At 29.7% G+C, this 19,496-nt stretch overlaps 3 protein-coding genes across 3 annotated transcripts; 1 reads left to right on the top strand and 2 right to left on the bottom strand.

Annotated features, from left to right (window-relative positions):
• The first annotated feature begins 2,587 nt into the window (after nucleotides 1–2,587).
• Nucleotides 2,588–4,307, top strand: LOC125876969 (uncharacterized). The gene is made up of 3 exons (XM_049558261.1): nucleotides 2,588–2,680; nucleotides 2,829–2,913; nucleotides 3,963–4,307. Exons 1-3 carry the CDS (start codon nucleotides 2,675–2,677, stop codon nucleotides 4,259–4,261), a joined length of 390 nt encoding a protein of 129 aa, XP_049414218.1. The 5' UTR covers nucleotides 2,588–2,674; the 3' UTR covers nucleotides 4,262–4,307.
• A 1,062-nt stretch (nucleotides 4,308–5,369) lies between these two features.
• LOC125876098 (disease resistance protein Pik-1-like) lies at nucleotides 5,370–6,391 on the bottom strand. The gene is made up of 3 exons (XM_049557213.1): nucleotides 6,386–6,391; nucleotides 6,153–6,237; nucleotides 5,370–5,671 (listed from the first exon to the last, which is right to left on the bottom strand). Exons 1-3 carry the CDS (start codon nucleotides 6,389–6,391, stop codon nucleotides 5,370–5,372), a joined length of 393 nt encoding a protein of 130 aa, XP_049413170.1.
• An 11,110-nt stretch (nucleotides 6,392–17,501) lies between these two features.
• Nucleotides 17,502–18,560, bottom strand: LOC125876097 (uncharacterized). Its single transcript, XM_049557212.1, has one exon. The coding sequence runs from the start codon at nucleotides 18,558–18,560 to the stop codon at nucleotides 17,502–17,504; it is 1,059 nt and encodes a 352-aa protein (XP_049413169.1).
• Nucleotides 18,561–19,496: the final 936 nt, after the last annotated feature.

Below are 19,496 nucleotides of genomic sequence, written 5' to 3'. Positions count from 1 at the left end.
AATTATCAATTATTTTCTTTTTCTATTTGAAATATTATGACTGCAGTGTTAGAATAGAAAAATATAACAACTGATAGTTCAGATATGCTTTAATACATAAATAATACTTGTTCACGAAAAAATAATAATTTAGATATGTGTCTTATGCCGTTATCGTTTTTTTTTTTTTTTTGGTTGTTGTTGTCATTCTAATACCTTAGCAGTTACTATTTTTAATTATCTTTGTAATACCCATGTGATACTGTTTTGAATTTTGATTGTACTGACGTGCTCTTAAAAATTGGGCAGCAAAAGGTAGTTATCAGATTATCTTTGAATGGAAATTATCAGAAATATCGGTCCAAGGCCTTCAAGGTTACTATTTATATTTCCCTTTGCCATGTGTAAAAGATGTTAGTGTGACATTTTAATATTCTAAAATATATTAAATTTTGCAATATTTTGCATAGTCACACAGATATTGATTTCTGGCCGTTAGTTGACTTCTCACTTTTCATAGGTTACAAAATGTTGGATGTAATAACAATCATAATTGTTGCATTACTCCAAATGGAGTTAGTGCATATGTTACAAACTTTTTGGTGCAGCAGCAAGCCGTTGGTGGCTTAGTGATTCATTATTCCATTCTTTACTCCTTCATTATCCATGTAACCTATGTAACTCCTAAGGCTATTATCTTCACTATTTACTACACCATTATCTTCCTATTCATTGCTAGGAAGACTTCTTCTAGTATAAATAGTGGTGATCTTCATTTGGTTTGTGACACACAATACAACAAGAAAATATAGAGTGTATAAGGTTTGTCAAAAAGAGAGTTCTTATTAGTTGAAAAGAGGTGTTCTTTTTTGTGGAGCTTTGGACTCAACTCTTGTCCAAATTTGTTGAGTTATACTTTGTGAAGGCTGTTGTATCCTGGAGGGGACAAGTCAAGAGGACTACTGCTGGACCGGTGAAAACATTTGCTGCAGTGGGCTTGAATCTCCTTAAAGAGAGCGAAATATCCGCGCCTCAGCCTGAAGAGATTTATTTCTTCATTTTTATTTTCAATTGTAATCTTGTATTTTTGTTATCTTGTAAGTTTTTCACTAACAAAAGATGTTTAGTCGTGTAAAAATCTTTGACACATTTTTGTATAAGTTAAAGTCAATTTATTTCAAATACCAATATTTTCTAGACTACCAAGTTAGATATTACTAAATGTGATAGTAATATTTTTGAAGGTTTTAACCCAAAAAAAAAAAAATTGTTGAGCAGGAAATTTCCCCTAAAAATTCAATTTATCATCATGTGATGTGTTACATTGTTTCATTTCTTTATAAAAATCAATGCAAAAAACTTATTCACATCGATACATCCAATATTTTCTATATATTTAAGTCGAGTGTTTTTATTTGATGTACAAAACAATACATATGACGACGATTTGATTTTAGGTGTCTAAATTTTAAAAAAATTGCAAACTTTTAGCGTCTACATATATATGATGAAGAGGAGGTGGGTGGATTGCCATACACGCAAAGCCCACCGTTTGATTTGATAAGCTCGTGGACTTAATTTAGCGATTTGTGATTACTTTTCTCTTCCTAATTACATTGCACTAGTCATTAATAATTATATCCTACAACTTATATTGGGAGCGTCACTCCTGAATAAGCTCTGCAATGTATGATTTCAAAAATTTAATCAGAATTTTAATGTGAGTTTCGGACACTGGACGGAAAAAAAAAACATCCTCCACGACCTCCCAATAATTTCGAAGATACTTCATATTTAATTTATTAAATTAACTTAAATTGGTCGACAAAAAAAAGAACATTATTTTCCATCTGAACACTTCTCTAGAATACTTTACATAGAAGAAGTATATTTATTTTATGTGAGCCCTTCGGTCTTTTTATTTGTTTTTTAAAAAAAAAATTAAAAAGTAAATGACAGGCCTCCCTCATTGCTTACTACTTTCGTTTAAATTATAAAATAAATATAAAGGCATAATAACCTAATAAGCTTAACCATGATTAAATACTTTGTCTTTCATCCAGAATCATTTAACAAAAAAAATGCTATGTAAGGTGCCATGTACGTAGGACGAATGTGTCTATTTGTTTAATTTTATACAAGTTTAAGTATTTACTTATGCACATCCAAAATTAAAGATCATAGTTGTCAGCTAGCGTCAAGTTAAGGATCATATTTATGTATTCTGCCAAATTTAGCTTGTCCATTACATATTAATATGACGATTAAGTCATATACATGACGTATATAAGTTGAGTATAATTTATTATGTCGTAGTTTCCAGGGTTTGATAGGATGACTTTCCTAATTTTTGTGGTGTTGAATCTCCGTAATTCACAATTTTCCTCAAATATAACTAACAAAGCTTATTTAATTAATTATTTGACAGATTAAAACGGCTCAAGACTACATATGAAGAAAATTCTTTGAACTTATCCAAAATATAATGGATCATTTTTGTCATTTTCTCTTTGTCATTTTTGTCTAGCCATTTTTTTTTGGGTCTTAAATACGTGTTTTTTTCATCTATAAATACTCCAAATTTAAAAATTGTCGATCTCCAAGCCAATTTCTCATCATTTCAAGAATTATAAATCTTTCCCTACTAAATTAGGACTATATTGTAAAACAAGTTTTCCACCAAGGACTAGCAAAAATGAAAGTATGCATGTCTTAATTTTTAAGTATACTTAATTTAGTCTAAGTCTTAATTAATTAGCTCTATAACATATTGCATTACTTTATTTCTTATATTTGTGGTATTAGTTGAATTGTGATTACTTATATAAATTCATAATTAAATTGGACAGCGAAGGGCGATTATCAAATTATTCATTGATAGGAATAATCGGAAATCTCGGGAAAAGGCCTTCAAAATTGCTGTTTCTCAACCAGGTATTTATTCGTCTCCGTTCAGTTTCTTGATTTTAACTATTCAACTCTAAAACTTGTGAAACTCATTTTCTTATATGTTTTATCGTGGGTGAATAAACTAAATTAGCTCATAAAAATATGATACACGTCATCATATCCAGGTTTAGGCAAGTTGAGGCGCGGATCGATTGTTGAGCTTGAATTGGGCCAAATATTATTTAATACAAGTAGTAAAATGTTTGGACAAAAAATATTTTTGATATACCTTAGGTATCCCCATGACAAAGAAATATAAAGTATTATATAATACATAAACATGACCCTTAACTTGGCTTCAACGGACAACTATGCCCTCTAACTTTGAGTATGCACAAGTAGGCACTTAAACTTGTATAAAATTTAACAAGTAGACACACGTGTCCTACATGGCACCTTATATGAAAATTTTGTGTCCTACGTGGCGTTCTACATGTATTATGCCGTTTAGGACATGTGTGTCTACTTATTCAATTTTATACAAGTTTAAGTGTCTACTTGTGCATACCTAAAGTTGAAGGGCATAGTTATCCGATGAAGCCTAATTAAGGGTTATGTTTATGTATTATGCCATTTTTATTCTTTTGATAAATACCACCTATTTNTAGGCACTTAAACTTGTATAAAATTTAACAAGTAGACACACGTGTCCTACATGGCACCCTATATGAAAATTTTGTGTCCTACGTGGCGTCCTACATGTATTATGCTGTTTAGGACATGTGTGTCTACTTATTCAATTTTATACAAGTTTAAGTGCCTACTTGTGCATACCTAAAGTTGGAGGGCATAGTTGTCCGCTGAAGCCTAATTAAGGGTTATGTTTATGTATTATGCCATTTTTATTCTTTTGATAAATACCACCTATTTGTTTATCATATTTTGATCCAGTTCATTTCAATTTACATAACTAGAAAAATTAATAAGAACCCATCCATTTATTAATTTTGTTCATATAGAGCATTTCAAATTCAGTACAACTCGTCCATTTAATATCATCGTGATCTTATTGGTGTATGCTTTTACATATATAGGGGTGGAATCAGCAGCTATAAAGGAAGGTGAAGATTTCCAATTAGAAGTAGTGGGAGACATTGACGCAGTAGATCTTACGAACTGCCTCAGGAAGAAATTGGGCCACGCTCAGCTACTGAGCGTTGGCCCTGTTGTCGTTGTTACTGATAGTGACAACGACAACGACAACGACAACTTGGGAGGGGGTACAGGTTTCGATGCAAATCCGCAACCCCATAGTTACCCATATTTTGGCGTACCTCAATACCAAGTTTATGAAGTTAGCGACCCGAACCCGGAATGTTGCTCCATTATGTGAAATGTTAATTACTTGGATTATATTGCATGAAATGTAACGGTCTGTATGTCGGAGCAAATTAATCAATCGATGATTGGCTGTTTTGATTTCCATTTTACAAGTTTCTGTTTCGAGAGAAATATTGAAAACACCTCTAAACTCGATTTGAATTATTTGTTTCATTCTTGAACTATTGGCAGTCTTAAAAATACTCATTTACTTGACTAACTGAACTTAAATACACCCCTATCTTGCAACATAATGAAACACACACCCTAAATTCTCGCTAAGGTTAGGGGTGTTTTCAACACCTCTCTCGGCTCTTTATTAAGAGTTTCATGCTTTTACAAGAGTTTGAGACCACTTGTTATGTCGTGTGTCAGATTGAGTGTGTATCTAAGTTTAGATAGTCAAATCGAAGGGTGTTTTTAAGGCGTTCAGTAGTTTAGGAATAAAACTAATAATTTGCATCAAGTTGAGTAGTATTTTCAATACTTTATCTCTTCTATTTTTGTTCATTTTTGGATGATCATTTATAGTGTTAAATTTTTTGGAAATAGTCTACGATCATACTACTGCTAAATTAAAGAAAATGTTAATACTTTAATTTAAAGTATATTGGTGCTTTAATAATGCATGCTTGTTACACATGATTAATTTGATGTTGAGGTTTTTTGTTTTAACATGTGGGTTGGATTTTAAAGGCATCGTTTGGAGATGTATATGAAATCATGAAACGAAATCAAATTGATCTGATATGAAGTTTTCTTTGAACATGTAATTTGAATTTCTTAAGTTATACTTTTTTTCACAAACATAAAAGTACCCAACAAGCTGTGAACTATCAAAATTTTCTCAATTCTTATATAATCTTACCAAGTAAACAAATTATAGTTCATAAACAACACATCAAAATACCGTAAAGCTGCGAAAACAAAAATTCACCAACAAAAAAAAAGTACCAACAATAGTAAAACTATGAGATGCATAATAAGAAAAGAAGCATTTCAGACTAGAAAATCACAACAGGTAATCGATCGATCCACTAGCTAGATCATCAATAGCTCCGATTTAGAGACCACATCTTATTATACATATAAGTTATATATACCAATTAAGTATTTGGCATTCACATTATGGAGCAACATTCTGGATTCGGGCCTGTATCTTCGTAAACTTGGTATTGAGGTATGCCACGGTAAATATTGAGTTGCGGTGGCTGATGATCAGCCACCGCAGAAAAAGCGTGGGGCCATTCGTTGTTGTTATTACTGAAAGTAGCAGCAGCAACAGGCCCAACGCTCACCAATTGGGCCTGACCCAATTTCTTCTTGAGGCAGTTGGTAAGAATTACTGCGTCAATATAGTCTCCCACCACTTCTAATTTGTAATTTTCAAGTCCACCTCCCTGCATAACTGCTGATATCACCCCTGAGTAAAAATCCACTAATTATTATAAGCGGTACTAAAGATTAAGCCGAAGAAGAATTATAATTAGAATTCTTCGCTCAGGCCCTTTGGTAGGCCCTTTGTATCAAGAAGTAAGTTCAGAATATAGGATAATGGACTCGTCTATTATAAGTTATTAGTTTATGGAGCTATCTCCCATAAGGAAACGGGACAAGTGTTAAATAAGCGAGTTAAATTGAATTTGAATAAGTACTTTAATTGAATTTGAATAAGTACTTTAATTCTGTTTAGTGAAAATTTTAGCTCCGTCACCGACTGTTGCCAATCTATCCAACCTAACGAAGTTTATATTTTTTTTTGTTTACTTGCTTATAATTTTTATAGTTACCAAACCAAATTATAAAACTTCATTTTCTTTAATATAACTCTATCTAACATATCAAATAATTTATTTAAAGAAATATTTTGCCAAATTTTCTTATGGGAGACAAGAAGTAGGTACCTGGTTGAGAAACAGCTATCTTGAAGGCTTTGGTCCTAGATTTCTGATCATTCCCATTTATGTATAGTTTGATAACTACTTTTTGCTGTCCAATTTATGAATTTATGTCAGCAATTACAACTCAACCAATACCACAAATATATTTATTGTATAAATAAATATAACAAGTATATATATATAAAACACGTTAGATTAAGATTATAATTTAAAAAAATAAAATAAGACATGCATACTCTCATTTTTACTAATATTCTTGATGGTTTGCAATATAATAATTTAATAGGGAAATAGTGGAGAATGAGTGTCCTATATTTATAGTTGGCCTTAAAAGCACGGAAAAAACACGTAAAGATTTTAATAGAGAAATAATGAAAATGGTCCCTAATGTTTGAGTAGGTTCAAAGTAGTCTCTTAAAATTATACTTTTAAGTAATTTTGAGTCTTCTAATTTTTTTTTTTCAAAATTGGCACGTTTAGTTTCCTTATATTATAACAAGAAGCTTCGCCAATTATATTCGAGTGGAGTTGTGAAAAAAGAGATGTAAATCTTAATAAAAAGAATGACACTAAAAACATTTCATATGTGATTTTCGATCAGGGCTAAGCCAGAGTGTTGATTACAGGTTCAATCGAACTCAGTAACTTTGGTTCAAATTTTAAATGTGTAGAAAGAAATTCATTAAATATGTACAAATTATTAGTTTATAACTCAATAACTTAACAATATTAAAACTTTGAAGTCATAAACTTCAAATTTAAACTGTCTCTCTCTGTTTTCAACTAAATATTTTTGTTTTCCACTATTCCCACGATCAAATTTTGTATGTTAGATATTTGATCGAGATAAAAAAATTGTTCGATTTTGAAAAATTAAACTGACCAAATATATTTAGGAAACTATTTGAACATTACCACAAAATTACGAGACTGATTTTGTTATGTTCATGGATATGACATAATCATTAATTTTGATGTAAAGGCCGGACCAATGATGTTTTTCCATGAAACTAGATAAGTAATTATCCTTTAATTTATGTTTGATAAATAAACTTTATTGGTTGTTTTAATAATTTTTTGTCAAATTTTCCCATTTTCCTTTTGAATTTATAGAAAATTAATTAGACATCTTCCATACAATCCCCATAAAATAAAAGTCATGGCAGTAAGTGAGAATTAAAGAATTAATTTAGCCGCAATACTGGAAAAATACTTTGTAGACACGGCCAAATGAAATTGCTCGCTAAATTACAATAAGCTTCTTTCTGATTTCCTCGCCGTAGTTTTCATGTTTCACTTATCGAGAATCAGAATAATTTCTTGAGCTAATTAAATTAGATTAATTCAATTTTTACTATATCAATTTGGATATTTAAAAATTATACGAGAAATACTATGAAAATATAAGTTGCAAAAATTGATGAAAATATATATATTAAAATGTTTGTTGAATTTCATGTAGTTTGGCACTCAAAAACTAATATATGACCAGTATTTTAGGATGGAGAGAGTATGCAATACTACAATGATCAATAGCTTCCAATTTCTTATTTCCAAAAATTACAAACATTTTTTTTTCTGAATAATGAATAGTACTCGAGGGCTGCACTGAAGTGTACTTTTCAGTTTATTTACTTTTTCCTTGTCTATTATTTTATAAATATTTTTTTATTTTTACTGATTATTTATAATATATCAAGAAAAGATATATTTTTTTGTTTTACTATTTGCATAATTACTTATTTTTCAAATAATTTTTAAATTTAATACCAAACATCAATCAATATATAGTAAGATACTTATATCAATTATAGTTTTGATGTGTAAAGTTTAAAGTTGACAAGTAAATGTGAATGGAGAACATATTTACCATCTCTACAAATATTTTTGCTTGGTCATAATTCTCGACTAATGACAAAGTATTAAATCATAATTAATTAAACTTATTCTAATATTTTAAAATATATATATGTATATATATCCGTTACATATATATAAGTGACAATAACCAGCCGGTCATGGTCGACATGCCTGCCTGACAGCTGCACTATTTTCCCTTCTTGGTGGTTCTTTTGTTTTAATTTGTTTGTCTTGTTTTTTAATTTTTTAAATGTTTAAAAAAATATATTATAAATCATAATAATTGGATACTATAAAAAGAATCGATTGATTCATAAAATCAATCTATCTGTGTAACATAAAATGGGATAAAAGAAGGAACATGTATTATTTAATTTGAAAACTTCGTAGAATGTGTTGTAAATCTCAATAATTAATAACAATTGATTGACTTTTGAAATTCTATTTGTGCTACTAGATACATTGGGATAAGAGAAGTAACATACATTATTAAAAATTTACGTAAAAAGTACTATAAATTACAATAATCAAAAGAAGTAACATATAATATTTAATTTGGAAACTGTTTAGAAAATATTGTAAATATCAGTAATTAACATCATTTGATTGACTCTTGAAATTTTATATGTGTTACATACATTGAGACAGGAGAAGTAATATTTATTATTTAAAAATTACGTAAAAATATAATAAATTACAATAATTAACAACTTAAAATATTGAAAAATCATATTAAAATTTAATTGACTATCTAAATTATATCTATGTCACATAAAGTGAGACAAAAAAATAACATATATTAGACATGTGCTAGCACAGACACTGATATCTAGTAATAATTATAAAAAGGCATTTAGTAGTGTTGCTTTTGTTGTTGTTTCTTCTTCTTTCTTTTTGGTATAGACCAAGTCAATAAACGACTAGTTACTATATATTAGAAGAGTCTAGGATTTACTACCATTGTTCCAATAAAATCATTACAAATGTCCAATATTTACTATATAAAATATATAAGTGGCCCCACCACCTTCCACTTAAATACTACATATTATATATTATTAATTACTATACTATAAATCACTACTAATATCCAATATATTTGTCAAACTATTTAAGTGGGTCCCACCACCTTCCACTTAAATACTACATATTATATATTAATTACTATACTATAAATGACTTAAATACTCCATATTATCTATTACAATAATTAACAATTATTTCACACTTTAAATTCTATCAATGCCATATAAATTAAGATAAAAAACCTAAGATATAATATTTAAATATATTTATAATATAAGTAATACTATACATTACAATAATTAACATCTTAATTATTTAAAACTTATATAAAAAATTTAATTGACTCTCTAGATTCTATTGGTACCACATAAAATGAATTATATAATAAACATATATTGTTTGAAATTGACGAAAAAGAAACAATAAATCACAATAATTAATAAAAAAATAGTCCACTCCAAAAAATCTATCAATTAACAACATATATTGTTTGAAATTGACGAAAAAAAACGATAAATTACAATAATTAACAAAATAAATCTCTCGACTCCAACAAATCTATCAATTAATGCCACATAAATTGGGACATGGCAAATAACATATATTATTAAAAAATTAGGTTCAAAATGTACTAAAAAATACAATAATTAACAACTTAATATATTAAAGAGACATATAAAAAAGGGTTAATATTTGAAATTCTGCATCTACCACATAAATTAGAACAAAGAGAGTAATAAATATTATTTTCAAAATTATGTTAAAAAAGAGTACTACAATTCACTATAGCTAACAATTTAAAATATTTTTAAAATCATATAAAAATTTCAATAACTTCTCAAATTCCATAATATAACATAAATTTTAAAAAAAAGTGTTTAAATCATAATAAATAGTACAATATTTAAACTACTTTAAAAGCATTATAAATTGTAATAAATAATACAACAATTTAAATTACTTAAAATTTAACGACTTAAATTTTTTTTTAAAATGTATTAAAATTTAATTGTCAAAACTTTACATGTGCCACATAAATTGGGACATGGACAGCCACATATATTTTTTTAAAAAAATTACATTAAAAGTATTCTATCAATTAACAACATATATTGTTTGAAATTGACGAAAAAGAAACTATAAATTACAATAATTAACAAAATAAATCTCTCGACTCCAACAAATCTATCAATTAATGCCACATAAATTGGGACATGGCAAATAACGTATATTATTAAAAAATTAGGTTCAAAATGTACTATAAAATACAATAATTAACAACTTAATATATTAAAGAGACATATAAAAAATGGTTAATATTTGAAATTCTGCGTGTGCCACATAAATTAGAACAAACAGAGTAATAAATATTATTTTCAAAATTATGTAAAAAAAAAAGTACTACAAATCACAATAGCTAACAATTTAAAATATTTTTAAAATCATATAAAAATTTCAATAACTTCTCAAATTCCATAATATAACACTTAAATACTACATATTATATATTAATTACTATACTATAAATGACTTAAATACTCCATATTATCTATTACAATAATTAACAATTATTTGACACTTTAAATTCTATCAATGCCATATAAATTAGGATAAAAAACCTAACATATAATATTTAAATATATTTAAAAATAATATAAGTAATACTATACATTACAATAATTAACAGCTTAATTATTTAAAACTTATATAAAAAATTTAATTGACTCTCTAAATTCTATTGGTACCACATAAAATGGATTATATAATAAACATATATTGTTTGAAATTGACGAAAAAGAAACAATAAATTACAATAATTAATAAAAAAAAAAGTCCACTCCAAAAAATCTATCAATTAACAACATATATTGTTTGAAATTGACGAAAAAGAAACTATAAATTACAATAATTAACAAAATAAATCTCTCGACTCCAACAAATCTATCAATTAATGCCACATAAATTGGGACATGGCAAATAACATATATTATTAAAAAATTAGGTTCAAAATGTACTAAAAAATACAATAATTAACAACTTAATATATTAAAGAGACATATAAAAAAGGGTTAATATTTGAAATTCTGCATCTGCCACATAAATTAGAACAAAGAGAGTAATAAATATTATTTTCAAAATTATGTTAAAAAAAAGTACTACAAATCACAATAGCTAACAATTTAAAATATTTTTAAAATCATATAAAAATTTCAATAACTTCTCAAATTCCATAATATGACATAAATTAAAATAAAAAAATAATATATATTCAGCCCCGTGCTGACACGGGGTCCTATATCTAGTTAATTCAATAAATTACCTGTACTTGAATCTTCGAAATTATTAGAGGATGTAGCTTTCAAAGACTATCCCCGGTGTTAGAAGGATGGAGGCAAGTTGATGATAATTTCTGAAGAATTTAACAAAATAACAAGTAGTGGCAATTTGAATAAATAAATAAAGTAAAACTTACACAAAATTCATAGTGTTAAGAGTTACTAACATTTTATTCCTATTTTTTTCCGAATTACCAAAATCCTTTAAAATTTAAAGATTTCAGATATATTACTCAACGTTCCGATACATCGCGTTTCGATACATTACCTTTGATACAAGATACACATGTCCCCACACATTATCTTTGTTGATACAAGAAACACTTATCTCGATACATCGCAACCCGATATCACGTAAGAGTGATGTATCCGAGAATAGGAGATAGAGTGAGAAAAATAGAAATTTTTATAATTTTTCAAATAATAGGAAATTTTTAAAAATATGATAAAATAAATTGGATATTTAATTCATTTTTCCATTAATGAATATATATAATCCTTCCGACTTAGACAACTTTTCCTTAAGTTTTGAAGGAAAGCCATTTTCCTTAAATTTGAGGAAAATGAGTTGATTTGGAAAATATTTTCCAAAACATTTAACCCAACCAAACATGAAAAAATTGAAAAATATTTTCCAAAAAACATGAAAATGTTTTCCTTCATACCAAACACACACTAAATTGTCTTTATTTGCAAAGGTTCCATAGTTAGTGGGCTTTGCTACTCGAAGAGGATAAATAAAGAGTCATTTGCACTTTTGGCACTATTTCAGTATTTTTATGCTACTTGTTTAACTTGAGTCGAGGGCCTGTCAAAAACAATATATATTTACCTATCTTGTAAAGGATTAAGGATACCTATGTACTATTCTTGTAGACTCACTTGTAAAATTACACTAAGAGGGTATTTGGATTGGCTTAAAAGTTGGTCAAACTTACTTTTAAGTTAGTTTTTGACTTGGAAGTGTTTGACAAATATAAAAAATAACTTAAAATAAGTCAAAAATAACTTAAAATAAGTTAGAAAGTGTTTGACAAGGTTTAAAATGACTTAAAATAAGTTAAAAACCAAAAGTAGATATCCCCCTACTTTTTATTTTTTGACTTAAAAATTATTTCAGTTTGACTTTTTATTTTTGACTTAAAAGCTACTTTTTTTAAGCTAATCCAAACGGACTCTAAATATATTGTTATTGTTATTGAAGTTACATTTAAACATACATTTTACTTGGAAACATTTTGAAATGTTGTGGGTGGAAGATAACTTTCACTCAAATCAGTTTTGGAACTTGATTTTTTTTCTCCATAAACTAATCACATTTCATAAACAAAGAAAAAATTTGTAATTTAAGCATATTATAAATATCTATATAGTTATAAATATGAGAAATTTAAAGTTGTTAACTTTCGTCCACCTTGACTATCTAACTTGAGAGAAGATAAATGATGTGTTTCATTTATTAAAAGGCACTTTAAAACACGAGTTAAAAGAAAATTGAATTGAAATTTGAATGTGTCAAGTATAAACATTTTATTACGTATTTAATCAATTAGAACAAATAATAATTCGAATGACTAATTAATTGAATTTTAGAAATATGTTATATTTAGAAATTACTTAAGAAATACTATAAGAAGTAAGAATTTGTTGTAAAACTTAAGGACAAAAGAACAATATACAGAGGAAGAGAAGAAGACTATAAGACAAGAGGAACAATATAAACTAACATTCTTTCTTTCAAGTGTATTCAACATTATTCTCAACACCACTATTTATAGGATTACATTGAGGAATACCAAAAGGTGTCATAAACATTACATTAAACCTTGAGAATTACTACCACTACAAAAAAACCCCAAATTGCCAACAAATTTTACTAAGAACTTAAGTTGGTTAGTATTCTACTAACAAATTACCAACATATTTCTAACCGAATTATATTTTAAAACTTAACAACGAAATTCTAACATATTACCAACCAAAATCTTACTAACCAAGTATTTTAGTTGGTAAATACGGCGGAAAAAAATGGCGCCAAATTTAGCAACATTCTATCAATGGATTACCAACTGAAATATTACTAACGCACACCTTTNTTGGATGACCATTGATAGATAATATGCCTCGTTAAAACCTTACTAAAAAAAAATCCTTTGGGAAAAAAAAATCTTAGTGAAGGACAAAAGAGTACACATATCTTGTAATACGCTTTGTTTGCTGCCTCGTTAAAAACCTTGGCAGGAAAACCCATTGGGATAAAACCTAGGTCAAGGGAAAAAGAGTGCAGCGCGTAGTTTACTCCCCCTGTTGCGAACATCATTTAACTTCTTGGAGACGACGCATTCCAATCTTGAATATCAACTTTTCAAATGTTGAGGTTACCAACTTTTCAAATGTTGAGGTTGGTAATGCTTTAGTGAAAAGATCCGCTAAATTATCAACTGAGCGAATTTGTTGAACATTTATTTCACCTTTTTTCTCAAGATCATGAGTGAAAAAGAATTTTGGTGAAATGTGTTTTGTTCTATCTCTTTTAATATATCCTCCCTTCAGTTGTGCTATACATGCAACATTGTCTTCGTATAATGTAGTTGGAATATCTTTTTCCATAGAAAAACCACACATTTCTTGAATATGTTGAGTCATTGATCTCAACCAAACACATTCCCGACTCGCTTCATGGATGGCTATTATTTCGGCATGATTTGAAGAAGTAGCAGCTAATGTTTGCTTCATTGAACGCCAAGATATAGATGTGCCTCCATATGTAAATAAATAGCCTGTCTGAGATCGAGCTTTATGTGGATCGGACAAATATCCAGCATCTGCATAACCAATCATTTCTGACTTGGATTTTAGAATAAAATAATCTCATATCAATGGTTCCCTGAAGATATCTTAATATATGTTTGACTCCATTCCAATGTCTCTTTGTTGGAGACGAGCTGAATCTTGCCAATAAACTTACTCCAAAACAAATATCTGGTCGAGTATTATTAGCAAGATACATAAGCGCCCCAATGGCACTAAGATATGGAGTTTCATTGCCAAGAAGCTCTTCATCATTTTCNTACTCCAAAACAAATATCTAGTCGAGTATTATTAGCAAGATACATAAGCGCCCCAATGGCACTAAGATATGGAGTTTCATTGCCAAGAAGCTCTTCATCATTTTCTTGAGGTCGAAATGGATCTTTATGTATGTCAAGCGATCTCACAACCATCGGGGTACTTAATGGATATGATTTATCCATGTAAAATCGCTTTAAAACCTTTTCTGTGTATGTTGATTGATGAACAAATATTCCATTTTTCAAATGCTCAATCTGTAGGCCAAGACAAAATTTTGTCTTACCAAGATCTTTCATTTCAAATTCTTTTGTTAAACACTCAACGGCTTTTGAAAGCTCTTTAGGAGTGCCAATGATATTTAAATCATCAACATATACAACTATTATAACAAAATCAGATCCAGACCTTTTTATAAAAACACAAGGACAAATAGAGTCATTTATGTACCCTTCCTTTAGCAAATATTGGCTAAGACGATTGTACCACATTCGCCGTGATTGTTTCAATCCATATAAGGATTTTTGAAGCCTTATCGAACAATTTTCTTGCGAATTTTTATATGCGTCAGGCACATTGTATGCTTCAGGAACTTTCATGAAAATATCGTGGTCCAATGAGCCATATAAATAGGCTGTGACAACATCCATTAGACGCATTTCAAGCTTTTCATGAACTGCCAGATTTATTAGATACCTGAAGGTAATTGCATCCACCACTGGATAATATGTCTCCACATAATCAATGCCAGGCCTTTGCGAAAAGCCTTGTGCCACAAGTCGTGCTTTATATCTGACGACTTCACCTTTTTCATTTCGTTTTCGCACAAAAACCCATTTGTACCCCACTGGCTTGACACCTTCAGGTGTTTAGACTATTGGTCCAAAAACTTCACGTTTCTCAAGTGAAGTCAATTCCGCTTGAATTGCTTCCTTCCATTTTGGCCAATCATTTCTCTGTCTACATTCATTGACAGATTTTGGTTCAAAATCCTCACCATGTTGCATTAATTCAACAGCAACATTATAAGCAAAAATATTGTCCACCACAATACTATTTCGATTTCACATTTTTCTCGTCGAGACATAACTTATTGAGATTTCTTCGTTCTCATTATTTTCAGTTATTTGAACCTTCTTTGTGGTCTTATCATTTGTTATGTCTCGGGGCTCTTCTTGAGCAATTTCCTCTATGGTATGATCTTTATTATCATTTGTTCCTTTTCTTTTTCGAGGATTTTTATCTTTTGAACCAATTGTCCTACCACGTTTTAAACGTGATTTAGACTCATTTGCTTTAACAATTTGTTCTATCGGGACATCAACTCGAACTGGAGCATTTGCAGCTGGAATATAAGATTTAGTAACCCTTGGAAGGTTAGTAAATGCATCTGGCAATTGATTTGCAACATTTTGCAAATAAATCATCTTTTTAACCTCTTGCTCACATTGATTTGTTCGAGGATCCAAATAAGATAGAGATAATGAATTTCAATCTATCTCTTTTTTCTAACTGTTTATGTTTTCCCCCTAATGTTGGGTATACTGATTCATCAAAATGACAATCAGCAAACCTTGCCGTAAATATATCTCCTGTCATAGGTTCCAAATATTTGATAATAGAAGGAGATTCATACCCAACATACACTCCCAACCTTCTTTGGGGACCCATCTTTGTGCGTAGCGGTGGGGCAATTGGAACGTATACCGCGCACCCAAAAATTTTAAGATGGGAAATATTTGGCTCATGACCAAAAACCAACTGTAATGGAGAGAATTCATGATAACTAGTTGGTCTTATGCGCACTAATGCTGCTGCATGCAAAATAGCATGTTCCCATATTGAAACAGGCAACTTTGTCCTCATTAACAATAGTCTAGCTATCAATTGGAGACGCTTAATCAAAGATTCCGCTAGACCATTTTGAGTGTGAACATGAGCAACTGGATGTTCAATTGTTATTCCAATGGACAAACAATAATCATTAAAGGCCTGCGATGTAAACTCACCAGCATTATCAAGACGAATTGTCTTTATTGCATAATCTGGAAATTGTGCTCTTAATCTTATTATTTGAGCCAACAACCTCGCAAAAGCCATATTGCGAGTTGATAATAAGCACACATGTGACCATCTTGTAAATGCATCTATCAAGACCATATAATATTTAAATGGCCCATATGGAGGGTGAATTGGCCCACATATATCACCATGTATACGTTCCAAAAATGCAGGGGTTTCAATCCCAACTTTAGCTGCTGATGGTTTAATAACCAATTTTCCTTGAGAACAAACAGCACAAGAGAATTTCTTTGAATGAAGAATTTTCTGATTCTTCAAAGTATGCCCATGTGAATTCTCAATAATTTTGCGCATCATATTATAACCGGGATGGCCCAACCGGTCATGCCAAATGATAAAATCATTAGAATTAGAAAGCCCTTTGTTTACTATGGCATGTGATTCAACCATACTAATACTTGTATGGTACAATCCAGAAGAAAATGCGGGTAATTTTTCATGCACATATTTTTGCCCCAATTTTATTGTAGTAATATAAAGGTATTCAATTTTTCCTTTATTGGCAGTCTCAACATGATAGCCATTTTGGCGAACAACCTTGAAACTTAATAAGTTTTTTTTGAGACTTACTACAGTACAATGTATTTTCAATAGTTAACATCGTTCCCCCAGGTAGTAGTAAGGCCGCTCTTCCAGAGCCCTCAATTAATTTTGCACTACCAGATATTGTATTAACATAAGCCTTTTTCACAATCAAAGTAGAGAAATATTTCTTTTCTCTTAAAATAGTGTGAGTTGTAGCACTATCAAGAAGACACATATCTCCATTACTCATCTTGAACCAATTGAAGATTGGGGAATTTTATTTATCTTCATAAAATAAAAGTACATCATAAGAAATATGAAAAATCAACAACTTTGCAAGAAAATAAAAGTACTTTTTTTTTCTGAATATAAAAACAACATAAGGAAAAACATAACAATAAAAAACACATAAATAAAACAACATAATTATTTTCCCCAATCAAATGATCAAACATTAATTTTGATCTCCAAAGAAGTCTTCAACTTCCAAATGAGTAATATCATCAAGGTCACCAAAATCATCATCTTTTAAAGCCAAATTTGCTTCAATATTGTCATCATATTTTTGTGAAGGCCCTGCCTCGGCATCATTTTTATAAGTCAAGTGTGACTCCACCCTAGCATTAGAAGAAGATGCACCATTTTTATTTCCTTTTCTTTTCAAGGAATCTTGATAAAGCCTAACAAAATGCTCAGCTGCTCGGCATTCATTCTTCCAATGCCCTTTCAAGCCACAACGATGACAATTGCCTCTTGAAGGATTGCTTTGAGAACCCATATTGTTCTCCCTTTTGTGGCGACCACCACCACGACGATTATTATATCGTCCTCTGCCATTGCCACGTCCACGCACATTATTTTGGCCTTGATTTTTATTTTGTCTTCTTTCAGACTGGCCATGTGCTTCAACCTCATTTGCTTCCGGTAACGGAGCAGTTCCCGTGGGACGGGCCTCATGATTTTTCAATAAAAGAGTATTATGTTGCTCAGCCACAAGAAGGCATGAGATCAACTCAGAATACTTTTTGAATCCCCTTTCACGGTATTGCTGCTGTAATACCAAATTTGAGGCATGAAAAGTTGTGAGAGTCTTTTCCAACATGTCCTCATCTTTTATATCTTCCCCACATAATTTTAATTGGGAAGTAATTTTGTATACAGCAGAATTATATTCACATATAGTTTTAAAATCTTGTAACCGCAAGTGAATCCATTCATAACGAGCCCTTGGCAATACCGTTGCCTTAAGGTGGTCATACCTTTCCTTCAAACCAGTCCACAATTCAAGTGGATCTTTCACCGTAAGGTATTCAACCTTCAATCCTTCATCCAGATGATGACGAAGGAAAATCATTGCCTTTGCTTTGTCCTGACTCGACGTTGTATTACCGTTGGTAATAGTGGCACCAAGACCTTTAGCGTCAAGGTGAATTTCAGCGTCGAGTACCCATGACAAGTAATTATTTCCAGAAATGTCAAGTGCCACGAACTCAAGCTTTGATAAGTTCGACATGATAAAACTATCATAGAAAATAATTAAATTAGACTAAAATAAATAGTGAGTACACAAGTAATTAACAAAAAAAAAATAATTTCAATGATAATAACATGACACATGTTATTGTATAAAGTAACATCAATTAGTAACTTAATGTGTTAGTATCAAACTTCCGAGAAATTTAAATGAACATTCTGCCTAACATATAACTTAAATAATTTCTAGAAAAATTTCTAGACAAAATTAAAATTTAACTAATTTAAAATAACATAAACTTTTTGGACTTATATATTTCCATTGTTTAACTACCAAAAATATACACACACTGTTTAACACCTAATCATTTCATAATATGTAGTATATTATATTAGAGTGATTAATAATGAGAATTAAGTATATGAATACATACCAGAAGCTTAACTTGGAAAAATCGAAATGATATTAGAGTTTCGTGCTGATAACGTGTTGTAAAACTTAAGGACAAAAGAACAATATAAAGAGGAAGAGAAGAAGACTATAAGACAAGAGGAACAATATAAACTAACATTCTTTCTTTCAAGTGTATTCAACATTATTCTCAACACCACTATTTATAGGATTACATTGAGGAATACCAAAAGGTGTCATAAACATTACATTAAACCTTGAGAATTACTACCCATTAAGGAGGAAATAAACCTAGGAGTTATGGTCATCCAATTAACCATATTATCAACAACATTACTACCAATAAAGGATGAAATTAACCTAGGAGTTATGGTCATCCATTTGACCACATTATCAACAACATTACTACTCATAAAGGAGGGAAATTAACCAAGGAGTTATGGTCATCCATTTAACCACCAAAATGATTTACAACAGAATTAACAATTTAAAATATTTTTAAAAACATACAAATAGATCGTGGTTAAAAAGTATCATTATTAGATAAATATATACACACACAAC

The sequence above is a fragment of the Solanum stenotomum genome, chromosome 9, assembly GCF_019186545.1.
Source record: "Solanum stenotomum isolate F172 chromosome 9, ASM1918654v1, whole genome shotgun sequence".
Lineage (NCBI taxonomy): Eukaryota > Viridiplantae > Streptophyta > Magnoliopsida > Solanales > Solanaceae > Solanum > Solanum stenotomum.
The sequence above is the reverse complement of the archived record's forward strand: the minus strand, read 5'-3'. Positions and strand labels throughout refer to the sequence as shown.